The sequence below is a fragment of the Ochotona curzoniae genome, unplaced genomic scaffold (genome assembly GCF_017591425.1).
Source record: "Ochotona curzoniae isolate NIBS_2020 unplaced genomic scaffold, NIBS_Ocur_1.0 contig_3255, whole genome shotgun sequence".
NCBI classification, from domain to species: Eukaryota; Metazoa; Chordata; class Mammalia; order Lagomorpha; family Ochotonidae; genus Ochotona; species Ochotona curzoniae.
Window position 1 is genome coordinate 5,855,149 of NW_024465777.1, and position 17,906 is coordinate 5,873,054.

The 17,906-nt window shown below is 48.9% G+C and overlaps 2 protein-coding genes across 2 annotated transcripts in view; one reads left to right on the forward strand and one right to left on the reverse strand.

Moving 5' to 3' along the window:
- DNAJC8 (DnaJ heat shock protein family (Hsp40) member C8) overlaps window positions 1–10,460 on the reverse strand; it is a 29,625-nt gene extending 19,165 nt beyond the window's left edge. The window contains exons 1-2 of the mRNA XM_040979701.1: window positions 10,344–10,460; window positions 6,482–6,583 (exon numbers count right to left, since the gene is read on the reverse strand). Of these exons, the coding sequence (XP_040835635.1) occupies window positions 6,482–6,583; window positions 10,344–10,421 (180 nt within the window). The 5' untranslated portion in view covers window positions 10,422–10,460. The remainder of the gene's footprint in view (window positions 1–6,481; window positions 6,584–10,343) is intronic.
- Window positions 10,461–14,341: 3,881 nt separating this feature from the next.
- On the forward strand, window positions 14,342–17,047 carry ATP5IF1 (ATP synthase inhibitory factor subunit 1). Its single transcript, XM_040979768.1, has 3 exons — window positions 14,342–14,477; window positions 14,572–14,663; window positions 16,787–17,047. The coding sequence occupies exons 1-3, from the start codon at window positions 14,391–14,393 to the stop codon at window positions 16,926–16,928; spliced, it is 321 nt and encodes a 106-aa protein (XP_040835702.1). The 5' UTR covers window positions 14,342–14,390; the 3' UTR covers window positions 16,929–17,047.
- The last annotated feature ends 859 nt before the right edge of the window (window positions 17,048–17,906 follow it).

The window sequence follows — 17,906 nt, forward strand, 5'->3', positions numbered from 1 at the left end:
GATCTGGTAGGGCTGTGTCTCCTTGTCCCGGGCCGCGTTGCCCACCTACTAGGTGGATGTCGGGTCCTGAACTCCAAGGGTGGGAGATCCAGCAATGCTTGGGACACCTGACCCAGGTGCTTGGACTTGACTGCAAGAACATGCCCTACTTAATGGAAAAGGTGGAGCAGAGGACACAGACCCTGTTGTAAAAGGAGAATATGGCAGCTCATTTGGTGCTGTAGCAGAAGAACAGAACTAACTAGACAACTCCCCCAAACAAATGATGACAGCAAACAATCTCAGTGACTGGAGCCAATGGACATTGGAAGGGTGACATCATCCTCGGATTGGTGAAATTGGCAGCATTTCAAAACTATCCAAACCACTTGGACAGCACTTTCGGAATATGCACACATTGAAACTCTGGGTTGATATGAGGTGGCAGTTCCTCATCCCTGGGTCCTGGGATGTGTGGAAAGTCATGAATGGTGTTCCCCTTTGTTGCTCCCCTTCTCCCAGGAACAATAAGAAGAAATAGCAAATTTGGAAACAATGAGTTCACCCAATTTTCCCTAAACCTCGGTCTTTCCTACCCTGATCAACTATGTAATCATTATTAAAAAAAAAAACTATTTATTTTTATTAGAATAGCAAAGTTTACAAAGAGAAGGATGAAGGATTTGAGACAGAGACAGATCTTTCCATTGACTTCACTCTGTAATGGCCACAATGGCTGAAGCTGGATAGGCCTGAAGCCAGGGGCCAGGAGCTTCTTCCAGGTTTCTTACATGGGTGCAGGATCCCAAGGCCTTGGGCCATCCTCCATTGCTTCCCCTGGGCTATAGCAGGGAGCTGGATAGGAAATGAAGCAGCCAAGACATGAATTGGTGCCCATATGGAATGCCAGCACCACAGGCATAGGCTTAGCCTACTACCCTGTGGCACCAATGCCTCGGCACCCTGAAACAATCACTGAAAAACAAATTAATTCAAGGGACTGTAGCTCTCTTCCCAAGGGAGAAGGACTCTAGGAAAGAGTCACTCACCAAAAAATGACGCTAAGATTACAGAAGCAGCAGCTGTATCTGTGCAATGACTCAAGGGAACCACTGGATCCTGGGGAAAGTATCCTATTGGGACAAGCCAAGGTCCTGCAAACCCCGCACGGCGTCAGGAGGGACGGAAACCTTCCCACTCTCACTAAAGCCTCTGAAGCTATAGCTTAGAACTAAACATGCCGAATGTTGTTCATAAACCTTGACTGGTCCCTTTTTTTTTTAATTAATTTATTTTATTGGAAAGTCAGATGTACACAGAGGAGGAGAAACAGCAAGAAAGATCTTCAATCCAATGATTTATTCTCCAAGTAGTTGCAACGGGCGGAGCTGAGCCAATCTGAAGCCAGGAGCCAAGTTTCTTTCAGGTCTCCCACACGGGTACAGGGTCCCAAGCCTTGGGGTCATCCTCTACTGTTCTCCAAGGACACAAACAGGAAGCTGGATGGGAAGTGGAGCAGCTGGGACATGAACTGGCACCCACATGGGATCCTTGGGAATTTGGACCAGCGTGGGAGACCTGGAGGAAGTTCCTGGTTCCTGGCTTTGGATCGGTGCAGCACCGGCCACTGTAGTCACTCTGGGAGTGAATCATTGGACAGATCTTTCTCTCTGTCTCTCCACTTCTCTGTATATCTTACTTTGCAGTAAAAATAAATAAATCTTTTTAAAAATGAATAAATAAATAAAAATAAAAATAATTTTAAGATAGGTAGAAAGGGGCACAGTGCGGTAGCCCAGCAGTTAACGTCCTCACTTTGCATGCCCAGGATCCCATACAGGCACTGGTTTGTGTCCCAGAAGCCCCACTTTCCATCCAGCTCCGGCTTGTGGCCTAGGAAAGCAGTCAGGGACGGCCTAAAGCCTTGGGACCCTGCACCCATGAGGGATACCCTAAAGAAACTTCTGGGTCTGGTTCCAGATCGGCTCAGCTCCAGCCGTTGCAGTCACTTGGTGAGTAAAGTATCAGATGGAAGATCTTCCCCGCTGTCTCTCCTCTCTGTAAATCTGCCTTTCCGAGAAAAATAATTCTTAAAAAGAAAAAGAAAGACATTCCATCCACTGGTCCACCCCCCAAGTGGCTGTAACAGCCAAAGCTAAGCTGATCCAAAACCAGGAGCCAGAAGCCTCTTCCAGGTCTCGCACACGAGTACAGGATCCCAAGGCTTTAGGCCATTTTCCTCTGCTTTCATAGGTCACAAACAAGGAGTTGGATGGGAAGTAGAGCAGCTGGAACACAAACCAGTGCCCATATGGGATCCTGGCACATGCAAAGTATGGACCTTAGCCACTAGGCTAAAGTCCGTTGGCACTGCAGATGGTGGCATGACCCACTGTGCCACAGCACCAGCCCCATATCATCAAACTCCTCATCACCTCCCTAACAAATCATCTTACCGGGCCCGGTGGCGTGGCCTAGCAGCTAAAGTCCTCGCCTTGAATGCCCCGGGATCCCATAGGGGCGCCGGTTCTAATCCCGGCAGCCCCACTTCCTATCCAGCTCCCTGCTTATGGCCTGGGAAAGCACTCAGGACAGCCCAAAGCCTTGGGACCCTGCACCCATGTGGGAGACCCAGAAGAGGTTCCTGGATCCTGGCTTCAGATCGGCATAGCATCAGCCTTTGCGCTCACTTGGGAAGTGAATCATCGGATGGAAGATCTTCCTCTCTGTCTCTCCTCCTATCTGTATATCTGACTTTCCAATAAATAAATAAAATCTTAAAAAAAAAAAAAACAAATCATCTTACCCTGTGCCCTCCTCCTCAGTATTCTTCAATGCTGTACACTCACATTTGCTGCAACACCATTCATGACAGCTAAAATGGGAGCAAGTGTCCATCGATGAATGTGACTGGATAAGCAAAACACAGGCTACCCGTACGACAGAACTACTCTGCCACCCTTGAAAAGGAAGGAAACTGCCGTATGTTGGCACGTATGAACCCTGAGCTCGTTATGTGTAACGAAGTAAGTCGGTCACAAAGACAAGTGTCACGTGAGTCTACTTACATGAGGTGCTTGGGGAACCTGGAGACAGAAGATAGGACAATGGTCACTAGAACTACAGGGAGGGAGGCTGGGGACCTACTGTCACGGGGTAGGCAACCTCGGCTTTACACATGACAATGGTTAAGGGGATGCATGGTGGCACTGATGGTACAGCATTTTAGGGTGTGAAAAACCACTGACTGGGGCACACCAGTAGTCCAGTGGCTTAGAAACTGGTGAAGACGCCCATGCTCTACATCACAGTGTTTAGGTTGATGTTGGATTGCAGCTCTGACTTCAGCTCGCTGCCACTGCAGACCTAGGAAGCAGTGGCTACAGCTCAAGGACTGGACCCTGGCCACCCACATGGGACATCCAGATAAGAGTCCCTAGCTCCTGGCTTCAGCCTGGCCCAGTGAGACACTTGAACCAATGAATGGGAGGTCTCTTTCTGTCTCTCCAACTGAAAAAAAAAAAAAAAAAAGGGGGAGAGAGAGGCCAGCATTATGGCATAGAAGGTTGAACCACAGACTGCAATGCCAGCATCCCATAGGGACAGCAGTTCACATCCTCGCTGTTCCACCTCTCATCCAGCTCCCTAGCCTAAGATAAGCAACAAACTATGGTCCAAGTTTTGGGCCCGGGCCTAGCCACATGGGAGACACAGGGGAAGCTCCAAGCTCCAGTCTAACCCAGCTCTGGCCCCTTGCAGTCAGCCAGGGGTAAAACAGCAGATTGAACATTAGTATCTCTCTGTCTCTTCCTCTTTCTCAAACTTGCAAAATAAATAATTCTTTAACAAACACATTCCCACCAACAGGGAACAGTGGTGTGATACAGTGGGCTAAGCCACTACCTACATCATTGGCATCCCATGTCAGAGTGAGGCTGGTTCAAGCTAACGTCACTCCACTTCCAATCCCGCTCCCTAATGCACCTGACAGCCTAATCAGCTATGTAAACATCACCAAAAAAAAAAAAAAAAAAAAAGAATGCAGGAACCAGCACAGCACTATGGTTCAACTGGCTAACCCTCCTCCTGCAAGCATCACCATCCCATATGGATGCCACATAGTGTCCCGACTGTTGCACTTCCTATTCAGTTCCCTGCTTGTGGCCTGGGAAAGCAGTAGAGAATGGCCCAAAGCCTTGGGACATTGCACCTACATGGGAGACCCAGGAGAACTCCTGGCTCCTGGTTTCATACCAACTCAGCTCCAGGTCTTGTGGCGATTTGGGGAGTGAACCAATAGATGGAAGATCTTTCTGTCTCTCCTTCTCTTTGTAAACCTGCCTTTCCAATTTAAAAAAAAAAAAAAAGAATAAATTGGGTCCAGCGCAGTAGTCTAATAGCTAAAGTCCTTCCCTTGCACACATCAGGATCCCATATGGGCGCTGGTTCTAATCCCAGCAGCCCTGCTTCTCATCCAGCTCCCTGCTTCTGGCCTGGGAAGGCAGTCAAGGATGGCACAAAGCCTTGGGACCCTGCACCCATGTGGGAGACCCAGAAGAAGCTCCTCGCTCCTGGCTTCAGATCAGCTCAGCTCCAGCCACTGTGGCCGCTTGGGGAGTCAACCATCGGACGGAAGATCTTTCTCTGTCTCTCCTCCTCTTCGTCTATTTTATTTTCCAATAAAAAAATATTTTTTTTAAAAAAATGAATGATTTTTTTTAAAGAAAGGAACCATATTTCTTAGTATTAGCCAAATTTCTTACTATGAATATGTGAGAGAAAAAAAAAAGAAAACTTGGACAAATCCACAGGGTTGGAATAAAATTAGATGTAAATATGTGCAGCTCTAACTATCTGCCGGTAAGATCAAGTAGCGACATCCTAACAGCAATGAGTCCACCCAGAAGAGAAATCTTGATTTCCATAAACCAGGGCTCCTTGGTGAAAACACGAGTTGCAGCTGGGTCAGGAAAAGTAAAGAGTTCTTGGTAGCCAAAGAATGATGGTGACACACTAAAAAGGCATAGGAGTTAGTTAGTATGAAAGGGGACTCACTGAAGAAACTGCACAAAGTCTGAGCATTCAAACAAATACTCAATTACAGGACTCAGTGAGTGAAACAGGAAAACCCAAATTTATACTGAAATATAAATGGAACAACTAAAAAGTTGATGCGGTCAGGATATTTACATATTTTCCAAGAACCTCCCCATAACATATAAATTAAAAATGGAGAGAAAGCATATTCAGAAGAAATTGGGAAGATGCTTCTTCAGAGACTGATTAAGTTCACATCACAATAATGGGGCAAATTATAAGAGAATGCCAGTGTCACACTGCAGAGCTCAGTTGACACACTACAGTGTCACACTATAACCTAACACAAGAAACATGTGACAAACCCAAGCTGAGATATGCTATAAAGAGAATCAAGTAAGAAGGAGGAATCAGACACCTGACAACTAGGGTTAACAGATCTGGATCGGCTGCTTCCGCTACAAAGGACAAAACTGCGACAAACTGGACAAACTGTTGACGTTTTGATGCAATGAACACACATCACTGAGTGGATGACCCATTGTTCTTCCCTTCTGATCATTACATGTGCCTGACAATACAAGCATTATTTAAAACGGCTTGGGGCCTGGCATAATAGCTCAACGGCTAATCCTTTCCTTTCAAGAACTGGCATCCCATATGGGTGCCAGTTTGTTTCCTGGGGGCTCCACTTCCCATCTCACTCCCTGCTTATGACCTGGGAAAGTAACGAAGAATGGCCCAAAACCTTGGGACCCTTCGCCAAGTGGGAGGCCCAGAAGAAGATCCTGGCTTCAGATCAGCTCAGTTCTGGCACTTGGGGAGGGAGCCAGCGGACGAAGATCTTTTTCTCTACACCTCCTCTCTGTAAATCTGCCTTTACAATAAAAATCTTTTTAAAAATTTTAAGGGCATAATCCTCTTTGTTTTAAATAGAGGACAATATAACAGAAAAGGTTATTTCTCTTGAGTGCATACATGATTATTTCTCAGTATTTCAAAATTTCCTGTAAGAATATGACTTATCATCATAAAAAGCTTAAAATAATTAAATTAAGGAAATCAAATGGTACAGTCCCTGGTCTAAAATTTTAGGATCTTTATTTTGTTGTCGTCGGGTATTTGCTTTTTTTTTCTTAATAGCTTTGAAACAAAAAGTTTTCACAAGTAATTTCAAAAGACCTAAACTTACACAAGAGCTATCTTTCCATATCTGAAAAGAAATCCCTGTATATTTGGGTTGCTGAAAGTCGGCAGAGAACACATGACAGGGCACACATCATCTGTTTTCTTACCAAGCTGCCTTTCCAACGCTGTTCACAAGAACACTAACCTGAGCACACACCGGGCCTTGGGCAGAGTCCCAGAGCTGGGACTGACCTCAGCCACAGGTGTGCGCTGGGATGCTGCATGCAGCTACGGAGAGTTCCCCTCCCCTGGCGCAGGCCAGCATCAGTCAACTCACCTCGAAGGGATTCAGGTTGAAGTAAGAGGAACCAGGACGGGTCAACCTTTCAATCTGATTTTTGGACGTTAGGACAGAATCTCTCTTCTCTATCTGTTTCACCTAAAATTAGAAGGATAAAAAACTTCATTAGTAAAACTGCACTGTAAATTGAATTGTCTCCTTTAATACAATACTCACCAGCATAATCAGCAAACAACAATTTGTGTTGTCTATTGTGTATATTTTATTAGACACTTTGAGAGACAAGTACAAGAGCTGCCATTTATGAAACTTCAATAATGTACAAACTTCACAGTAGCTATAATCTCAACAATCTCATGCAACAGGTTAAGAAAACTGAGGCTTCGCAAAGCTAACTGATCTGCATTACCTATTAGGCATAGTTCTAACCCCATCAGCTTGTACTGCAGAGCAGGCATAATTCGAGGGAATAAGCCTCTCTCTCCCTGCCTTAAAATAATGTTTTGAGACAGAACAAATCACTCTCCTTAGCTTTTATAGTAAGTCAGAAAAAGCTTTGACCCAAAGATAATGCCAAAGAGAACAAATACTAGTAGCCCCCAAAAGTTTCCCTGGTGCCACCGTCCAAACTGCAAAGTGGGTTAGAATGAATCTCGGCTGTATTACATGGCACCTTTATTCTTATGGCCAGAACAATGTGGAAAAAAAGGACAGTGACATACAACGCCACTCCTTGGGGATATCACACTGGCTCAACTGGCTAATCTTCAACCTCCAAGCACTGGGATCCCATATGGGCACAGTTCATGTCCTGGATGCTCCATTTCCCTTCCAGTTCCCTGCTTGTAGCCTGGGAAAGCAGTAGAGGACGGCCCAAGGCCTTGGAACCGCACACCCAGATGGGAGAGCCAGAAGCAGCTCCTGGCTTCTGAGTCGGGATCAGCTCAGGAACCACCATTGCAGCCATTTGGAGAGTAAATCAATGGATGGAAGGTCTTTCTCTCTGTCTCTCTTCTCTGTTGATCTGACTTTCCAATGGGGACGGGGGCGGGGGGGGGAGAGTCACTCCTCAGCATTTTTACTTTCTAATACAACATATCCAATCCCCCCCGCACCCTCCACAATCCTCTTTCCAAACTTAATTTCCTCCCTCCCCACCCCCACTTAGCAACACGTGACACACTACACTATGCACCTATTCATGCATGGTTTATCCTCCTCTGAGAACACAAGCTACGAAGACAGGACCTTCTCCTGTTCTTCACTACCACATCCTGGACACCTCAATAGCACAAATCAAGGTCCTGACACCTGGCGCCTGAGGGCTAGGGAAAACTCCTCCCTCAGGTACTTTCTCCCATTCATTTCAAACAAAATAAGGTTGCCTTTTTCTTTTTTTAATTCAGAAATGGTAAGTAAAACCAGTTTTACCATAATAGCTAAGTCATTAGAAGGCAATAACCTTTGGTACCATGGTAGCAACACTCTTCCTTTCCAGTGAAGTATTTCCAAAGGACAGACTATAAAGGATGTGCTAATTGCCATTTTAAATTTAACACTTTGGAGAAACTACTATGGAACAAGCACTGTTAGATATGCCAGAGACAGGGAGAGATGCTGTTACACAACAGGTTAAGCTGCCTCCTGCAGTGCTGCTCCACTTTTGCTCCAGCTCCCTGCTAACACACTTGGAAAAGCAGAAGATGCCCCACATGCTCAGGCCCCTGCCCCATGTGGGAGACCCAGGTGAAGCTCCCGGCTTCTGGTTTCCATCTGCTCAATCCTGGGCTGACGCAGCCATCCAGGGAGGAGAAAACCAGTAGGTGCAAGATCTCTCAGTCTCTTCCCCTCTCTTTCAAATCAGTCAATCAATCTTAAAACAACACCAAGACTAAAAAAATGAATGTCACGTTGCCTTTAACTATGTAGTTCACAGCTCCTGACGAGTTCACCTGGAGGTAGCTGACATGCGTTCCTCAGTCCATGCCAACGTAGTCTTCCCATCATTAGCTTTTTCTTAAAAGATGTTTCATAAGTATTACTATTGTTAGAATTTGATTAAAAATCATTGATTTGAAAAGCAGGGACACAGAAAAGGAGAGAGATCCTACATTAGCTGCTCCCTCTCATGATGACCACAGCCACCAGGGCTGAACCAGTCTAAAGCCAGCAGCTTCTCCCACATGGGCGGCAGGGCCCAAGACCTGGGCTGGGCCATTCTTTGTTGCTTAGCCCAGGCCAATAGCAGGGAACTGCATAGAAAGTGGAGCAGCTAGGGGCCCGGCGGTGTGGCCTAGCGGCTGAAGTCCTCACCTTAAACGCACCGGGATCCCATATGGGCGCCAGTTCTAATCCCGGCAGCTCCACTTCCAATTCAGTTCCCTGCTTGTGGCCTGGGAAAGCAGCCGAGGACGGCCCAGGGCCTTGGGACTCTGCACCCGTGTGCGAGACCCGGAAGAAGTTCCTGGATCCTGGCTTCGGATCAGCATAGCATCGGCCGTTGCGCTCACTTGGGGAGTGAATCATCGGACGGAAGATTTTCCTCTCTATTTCTCCTCTTCTCTGTATATCTGATTTTGTAATAAAAATAAATAAATCTTTTTTTTAAAAGATTTATTTTTATTATTTTTCTATTGGAAAGGCGGATATACAGAGAGGAGAGAGAGAAAGATCTTCCGTCCGATGATTCACTCCCCAAGTGAGTGCAACGGTCAATGCTATGCCGATCCGAAGCCAGGAGCCTCTTCCGGGTCTCCCACGTGGGTGCAGGGTCCCAAAGCTCTGGGCTGTCCTCAACTGCTTTCCCAGGCCACAAGCAGGGAGCTGGAAGGGAAGCAGGGCCGCCGGGATTAGAACCGGCGCCCATATGGGATCCCGGGGCGTGCAAGGCGAGGACCTTAACCACTGCGCCACCGCGCCGGACCCAATAAATAAATCTTTTTTTAAAAAAAAGGAAAGTGGAGCAGCTGGGACTCCAACAACAGACATCCACAGGGGATTCTGACCACTCCCCTAACCCCTTTTCAGCCTCCTTCTAACTCTGAGAAAGCTGCTTCTGCTTTGTATTACCTGAAACCCTCTATTCTACACTTATTCCATTGTTTTTCACAAAAATTCTTGCGTTAATATTAACACTCATCTTAGAGATATGAAAACCAAAAGATGCGCAAAATCAATGTTCTGAGATAATTCAGTCGCAGTCAAGTGCCAGCCAAGAATCCAGTGTGAAACGGACTCCCGAGGTTATGCTCTCAGTTTATGTATTCATTCCCTTACTTGACCAGGATGCACTGAGCATTCTCTAGGCACGGGACAGGTGATCATAAACAAGGCTTGGAACAAGCTTACTCCCATCTCACCCGACCCCAAGCTGACACCTGCTACAAGACCCCAAGCAAATGATTCTTCCCCCCCACCTTTCAGGCACGTCACCCGTAAAATGGGGGTCACATAACGTCTACCTGTCATGATGCACGCTTAGCGTTCATGACCCACGGAAACCATCCCTAATATCACTCATCACAAAGTACTTAGAAACCGTCCTGTTTAGAAGAAAGCCAGAGGCCGAGACAGTCGAGTCACCCACTCTGCCAGCCCGCGACTGCGCGTTATACGGACACTCCATGCCCAGGCACCCCCTTGGCCACCGCCGCCGTCTCCTTCCAAATGCCAGACGCCCAGACATCTGTCCTTCTTTCGGGACCCAGGGGATACCCCAGCATCTACGGGGAATGGGAGACGCACTCACGTACACACACCCCCGGGCCGCGCCGCCCCGAAGGCCAGACAGCCGGATCCCCCCCAACGGTCCGGGCCAGGCAGCTCCCTGCCTCCGACCACAGGGAGCGCAGGTCGCAGCGGGATCGTCCCTGATCACCAGTCCCTGTTGTGTATTCACCTCGCTGTAGAAGGTCATGAACGCATCCTCTGTGCTGCCTCCGCCGGCCGAAGCCCCACTCTCTCCCGTAGCCGCCATTTCCCCGGCCAGCCACCACGTGACCTTTCTGCGCAGGCGCCGCCTCACGTGAGCCTCACAGGCCCGCCTTTCTGGCCCCGCCCCCTCCTGAGCGACCCTTAAAGAGCTCCCAGCCCAATCAGGCCCGCGTTAAGTGGAATTTTTATTCCAATTATAGTGAAGTATACGTAATTAGTCATCATAAAGTGGAAAAGCGCAGTGGCTTTGAGTACATTCCTAGTGTCGCACAGTCATCATTTCTATCTGATTCGTAAACAGGCTCCAAAATTCCTTTCTTTCCCCATCTCACAACAGCCAATCTGTGTCCCATCTCTGGAGTTTTGCCATTCTAGGTAGTTCATACACATGGAATTCTACAATATGTTCCCTCGTGTTGGTTCCTCTCCCTTGGCACAATATTTGTAAGGCTCATCCCAAATAAAGCTTCAGTTATTAATTTGTGAGGGGTTTATCCCTAGAAGAAACGTTGAGTCTTGGGGTAATTCTGTGTTTAATTTTTAAACCAGTCACCAAGCTGTTCTCCGCAGTGGCTGATCCGTTTTACATTCCCTAGAACAATGTGCAAGGGTTTCAGTTTCTCTACAGTGGCACCATCAGTTGTTATTTTGCATTATTGTTATCATGATGACGACGACAATGATGGCAGCCAACTTAGTGGGCCTTTTGTACAAGCTCAGAAGATTCTTCCACTGGCTTCTCCTCTGAAGAGGTAACAAGACACAGAGTATCTGAGACTAGAGTTTCTGAGACGATATTTATAGATCCTTTAGAAAGAGGACTGCACCGTGGCTTAGCAAGTACAGCTGCCACCTGCAGCATCGCCATCCCATATATGTGTCAGATGGAGTCCTGGCTCCTTCCTTTACTATTCAGCTGCCTGTTAATGTGCCTGGGAAAGCAGTAGAAGATGGCCCAAAGCCTTGGAATCCTGCACCTGCATGGTAAACGCAGAGGAAGCTCCTAGCTCCTAGCCAGGATCCAACCATCACAGCCACTTGAGGAGGGAACCAGCAGGCAGAAGATCTTTGTCTCTCCTTTTGGTAAATATGATCTGTCTTTCCAATAAAAATAAATAAATCTTCAAGTGAAAAGAAAGAAGTCAGTATGTGGGCCCGGCGGCATGGCCTAGCAGCTAAAGTCCTCACCTTGAACACACCAGGATCCCATATGGGCGCTGGTACTAATCCTGGCAGCCCCACTTCCCATCCAACTCCCTGCTTGTGGCCTGGGAAAGCAGTGGAGGACAGTCCAAAGCCTGGGAACCTGTACCCGCATGGGAGACCCAGAAGATGCTCCTGGCTCCTGGCTTTGGACTGGGGCAGCACTGACCACTGCAGTCACTTGGGAAATAAATCATCGGATGGAAGATATATATATCTGATTTTGCAACAAAAATAAATTAAAAAGTAGTCAGTATGTGACTGTCTCAAGGATATCTTCAAGCACACAGCCCTTGGCCTTGGGCTGTTACCTAACTGAAGACCCTCACCTGCAGGCCTCGGCCTTGGTCTTGAACTTTTGCCCACTCAGGGACTGTTGTCCACAGAATTTGACCTTGATCTCTTGGTGCCAGTCATCTGTAGACTCAAGATTCCAGATACAGCTTGTCCTGTTCTTTGTCAAATCACACTGTTATTTTTTACAAACTGCATGCAGCAAATAAAAATCTTTAAAAATATCTAGAAACACACTAGGCTATTCTACCTAGATAGTGGTCTTGTAACTGGTTACTAGTATTTCCATGTTGCCTTGGTGTTTCTCTGAGGTGAACATGTGAAAATGTGCCCACTGGAGCTGCCTTCTGGGGCTGGCATCTTCATATGGCTCATCAGACTACTCCTCTACCTGCAAGCAGAAGCAGCCCATGTGGGATGCTTTTTGTTGTTGTTGTTGTTGCATCCCTCCCTCCTTCCTTCCCTGGTGCTGGCGGGGGGGCGGGGGGGGAGGAGGGAGTAGTTGGCGGGCGGGCAGGCACTTTTTGTTTGGGCTTGGTTTTTCTCCTCTTGGGTGTCACTGGTGCACCCCAGCGTATTCCATAACAAAGGCACCTTCCGATGTGTTTTGCTTCACTCACAGTGGTTCATTAGCCAGGACCCACTGACAGGAGAGGACTGCTTTTTACTGACAGCATCCTAGTGCGGGGATCAAAGGGGTCATAGAAAGCAGAAAGAGCAAAGGAAAAAGTTGAGTTGTTCGAGACTCCTTAAAGAAGAAGAAACCATCATCTAAATTCATGTTGTGCCACCCACATGCGCGAAGCTTTTGTCAAAGTTCCCCCACTCAACCACCACCAGGTAGAGTCCTGACTGCTCCACTTTTAATCCAGCTCCCTGCTTAAGACCTGGGAAAGCAGTGGAGGATGGCTCAGGTTCTTGGGACCCTGCACTTGTGTGAGAGACACAGAAGAAGCTCCTGACTCCTGGCTTTGGATTGGCTCAGCATTGGCCATTGCAGTCATTTGAGGAGCGAAACCAGTGGCTCGCTCTGTCTCTACTTCTCTCTGTAAATCTGCCTTTGCAATAAAAATAAATACATCTTAAAAAGAAACAAACAAAAACAGATGATCCATAAAATCCAGGTCTGCCTAAGTGAGCATTTGGCCTGGTGGTCAAGCTGCCTGCTGGGTCCAGCGGGAGCCTCCTGCAGTTCCCCAGGCAGCCCGGGGTGATAGATCCTGGAATTGGATGCCTGCCACCCATGTGGCAACTGGGAGTTCCCAGCTCCTGGCTTCAGACCCAGCCAAGGCTTATTGCAGGCATGTGGGAAGTGAGTCAATGGAGGGGACATCTCTTTCTTTCTCTGTCTCTCTTAAAGTCCAGTTCTATCATTTCCTAGAAAACAAAGGGAAGTTAGTGAGGACAAGGCTGCCTGCTGCAATCCCAGCATCCCTCAGGAATGCCAGTTTGTGTCCCTGTGGTTCCACTTCCAACCCAGCTCCCTCCTAATGCACCTGAGTAACTAAAGATGGCCCGAGTGCTTGGATCGCGGCGACCCATGCAGAAGCCCCATGTGAAGCTTGTCTCCAGGTCTCAGCCTGGCGCTGTGCTGGCTGTGACATCATCTGGAGAGTGATGGAAGATCTCTGTCTCCCTCTAACTTTCAGAAAAAATATACAAACCTTAAACAAACTAACAAAAACCAAGATGGCATATTTATAATCATGAATAAGACAGCTAATGTGGATCAACCCATATCATCTAAAAGAGAAGAAACCTGGCCCAGCAAGAGAAAACGACTAAGGGTGAGAGACTTGGCTAAGGGCGAGAGACTTCCTGCAGGTAAATCAAACTTTCCTAGGCTTCTATTTCCACGGAATACGACAGTGGATCCACACATTCCACAATTCGTCAGAGCCAAGTGTTAGCTCAGTGCGGACTCGATTCCTGATATTCTCTGATGGGGCAGCCACGCGGGGTCGGGGAGGGGCCTCGGAGGTGAAATGTTACCTGAGACGAGGGGGGAAAGTCAATGTAGGTGAAGAACTGACAGGAATCGCCTAAGACACACACGTGATTCTTAGTGCGTTAAGTGCAGCTTGTCTGGAGCCGGTATCCTAAACCTCCCACCACGCCGCACAGTCCCCGTCAGTCAGTGGACGGCTTCCTTTGGATTTCTCATAACGACTTTAGGATTGCTGCGAGACGAACGCCACGCCTCATTCTGGCAGGTTCGAAAGGCGAAATGACAGGTCCTTATCTCCTTATCCTTCTGCCCAGTCTCCCCCAGCCGCCTCAGCAGTCCTTTGAGCCCGGACGTAGCCCTTGCTGGCGATTGGGTAAGAGAAGGTGCAATTCTCGCTCAGGACTCGCTGTGAAGCCCAGGCATCCCGCCTCCTCTCTCTTAGGATTCGCTATTCCTACGTTCGTCCCGCCCCTCCGCCGAACGGATTGGTTGCGTGATCAGCCTGGCGCTTAGCGCGTCCACAGCCGCTGCGGCCGCGGAGACGCCCGCGGTGCTACGCAGGTGATCATGGCTGGCTCCGTGTCGGTTGCGCGGGCGCGGCTCGGGGTGTGGGGCGCGAGGGCCGTACAAACCCGTGGCTTCGCCTCGGACAAGGTATGCCGCGGCGCCGCCCCAGCCCCAGCCCCGAGCGCGGGTCCGCATCGGCGCTTCGCCGCATCTTGACGCGTGTCTCCGTCTCTCTCCGCAGTCCGACGATCACCCCGGGAGCGCGGGCTCCATCCGGGAAGCCGGAGGGGCCTTCGGAAAGCGAGAAAAGGCCGAAGAGGACCGATACTTCCGGTGAGTGACCGTCGGGTGCCGAGTCCAGCCCCAGCCTCCTCGGGCTGTCCGAGGCCGTTAAGCTTCCAACGGCTCCACTCAGCCCTGCCTGCTTCCTGGGGATGTCTCATCCCCCGAGAGAACCCCCAGAGCCCGCACCTCACACACTCCGACATTTTGAGCTCCTGACGGCTACCATATAGGAGGCGCTCCCGGTTTCCTCCGCGGGGAACAGTCTCCTTGTCCCCAAAGCCCAAGCCATTGGTACCTGCGGGTTTGTAGAACTGTCAACCTGCAGCTGACTCACTCGTCATTTACCACCCACCACCATGGAATTCTCCCCGACGTTGGGAACCTTCCTAGGTGCTCCAGGTTTTGGAGACCCTCTTAGCCTGCCTCCATCAGCCGTCACGCGCCTGTCACCCCCACTCCCACCCAGGCTCTCTTCCCCAACCCTGCATGCCTTATTCCTGCAAGTCTGTGTGACTTGCCTAACTGTTCACATCCTCTCAGTCGTTTCTGACCCCCACGTGTGTCCTCCAGAGGAAGTGGATCACAGCAGACGGGTCACCTGTTCCCGGTTGGACCCCACCCCCTTCCGGAGACTTTTGCCCTATGCCATCTCTGGGCTGGCCCTTTCCCTTTCCTGTGTAGGCACGCAATGGGCTGCCCCTACCGATCCCAGCCCGGAGCTATCTTTAGGCTTGGTCTATCTTTAACTGACTTCTGTCCACCCTGGGGAGCAGGGAGGAGCCAGCCTTGCTACTGCTCCTTCTTTGACCTACACCTTGCCCTTGAACCTTCTAAGAACTGTCACCATACTAGGGAGCTGAGGTATAGCCCTTAGCCACCAGGTCATTGGACCCCTACATTTTATACTTAAGGAAAATTGAGCCTTAAATGTGGTAGTTGATAATATAATCCAGTCTCCCTAACCCCCTTTTATTTCCCCCTAATTTTTAAAAATGTGTTCCAGAGGCAGGCAGGCAGGAAGACATCTTTCATCTACCTGTTCACTCCGTAAATGCCCACAGGGCTAGGAATGGACAGGTGGGGACTGGGAACTCAGTCCAGGTCTTTGGTGTGGGCGGCAGAAGTCAGGCCTGGAGCCATCACCCGAGCTTCCCAGGGCCTGCAGTAGCAGGATGAGTTGGGAGCTGGCAGTGGAATCCAGCTACTCTGGTAGGAGACCTCTGGGTTTTTTGTTTGTTTTTAAGATTTACTTATTTTTATTGGAAAGTCAGGGACAGAGAGGAAGATCTTCCATCCATTGATTCGCTACCCAATTGGCCATGACAGCCAGGGTTGCATCGACCTGGAGCCAGGAGCCTCTTCTGGGTCTCCCACATGGGTGCAGGATCCCAAAGCTTTTGGCCATCCTCAGCTGCTTTCCCAGCCACAAGCAGGGAGCTGGATGGGGAGCGGAGGAGCCAAGATTAAAACCAGAGCCCAAGTGGAATCCCGGCACATGCAAAAAGCCAGGACTTTTATCTACTAGGCTACCATGTTGGGCCCAAGACCTGTGCTTCTTAACCTCTAGGCTGAAAACTTTCCCTGCACTCCCTGAGAACTAAAATGGAACTGCCAAGCGCCGCCCTTTTATTTTTGGCTTCTATATTTCTACAGATAAGGTGGAATGGGAAGTAGATATATGTCCTTTAACCACTTAATCCAAACTCTTTGTCTCCATGCTTTTGGGGAGTTCATTTCTCTGGGTTGTCCACTGATAAGGTATTGGATCTTAGGTCACATCTCTGGAGCTTTCCATTTTAAAGGTGAATTTGAAACAGTAGCACATGATGTGGTATTGCAAGTGAAGCCACTGCTTGCTGTATAGTGCCGGCTTAAATCCCAGCTCCTCCACTGTTGATCCAGTTCCCTGCTCACGCACGTGGGAAAGCAGCAGAAGATGCCCAAGTTCTTGGGTCCCTGCACCTGTGTGGGAGACTCAGAAGAAGCTCTGGCTTCAGGCTGGCCCAACCTCAGCTATCGTAGCCACTTGAGGAATAAACAAGTGGAAAATCTCTCTCTAACTCTGCCTTTCGAATAAATAAATCTGAAAAGGGGGAGGGGAGCAGGCTGTGCTTAGAGCTCTCTGTGGGTGCAAGGGTTGGAGGTTAAAGGCAGAGTAACTGTCCCTGCAGAGCAAAGTCGAAGGAACAGCTGGCCGCCCTGAAGAGACACCATGAGGACGAGATCGAGCATCACAAGAAGGAGATCGAGCGGCTGCAGAAGGAGATCGAGCGGCACAAGCACAAGATCAAAAGTCTGAAGGACGATGATTGAGTGTGCACAGTCCCCGTCGCGTGGCACGGGTCGTTGGCCGCTCCCGTGCAGACTAACTCTGGTGTCGTTAACACTAGCCTGTGTACTACTAACAGATTATAATAAACTGTCATCAGTGAGCCGTGTCCGGTGCCTTCCTCTGTCCGGGGTTAGATGGCTAGAAGCAATGCGGTCCCTGTGACAGGGAGCCCGCTGCGAGGGCAGTGCAGGGACATACCATGTGAGTGAGGATGGTGCGACATGGTCAAGGAGCCCCTCAGCCCATCCAGCCCAAAGTGTAAGGGGAAAGCTGCTTCAAGGGCAAACTCCAGCTAGGTGTAAAGAATAGAGGGGGATGCTTGCTTCCCACAATGCATTGAGGGCCCATGTTACGGCACAGCAAGTAGCAGGGGCTCAGGCACTGGGCCGTCATCGGCTGCCTTTCCTGGAGCATTAACTGGAAGCACCATGGCCAGGACTCAAGGCAGCACTGCTCTACGTTATTGCAGCCTTGAGCTCTCTGTAATTCTGACTTTAAAATAAGTAAATGTTTTTCATTCTTTTTTTTTTTTTTTTAGTTGTTTGAGCACAACACGAAAGAGCACTCCACTGCTGCTTCGCTCCCCAAATCCCCACAAGGGCTTCAGCCAGGTCAGGCCTGAGCTCAGAACTGAAAATCCAATCCAGGTCTCCCGGTGGGTGGCAGGGACTGAGCTACTCGGCCATCACCTGCTCTTCCCATGGTATGGGATTGTTTACAGGCCAGGACGCTCATCCGGGCACTCTGGTGTGAGATGTGGGTATCCCAACCAGCATCTAGGCCAAGCACTCTCCACTAGAGATGATTTAAAGTTTACAGAAGGACTTGCAGAAGTCATATGCAAATACAATGCCGTTTGAACAAGAGATTGTCTAGATTTTGGACTCAATCCCCAATGGAAACAGCTTCAGCTGAACAAAAGGATCCTATTTAATATGATCGAATGAACTTCAGGATTA

Excerpts from the sequence above, each read along its gene's own strand:
- ATP5IF1 (XM_040979768.1), top strand. The coding sequence starts at position 14,391 with ATGGCTGGCTCCGTGTCGGTTGCGCGGGCGCGGCTCGGGGTGTGGGGC. Across the intron at positions 14,478-14,571 it reads GTGGCTTCGCCTCGGACAAG|TCCGACGATCACCCCGGGAG; the intron begins GTATGCCGCGGC and ends CTCTCTCCGCAG. Across the intron at positions 14,664-16,786 it reads GAAGAGGACCGATACTTCCG|AGCAAAGTCGAAGGAACAGC; the intron begins GTGAGTGACCGT and ends CTGTCCCTGCAG.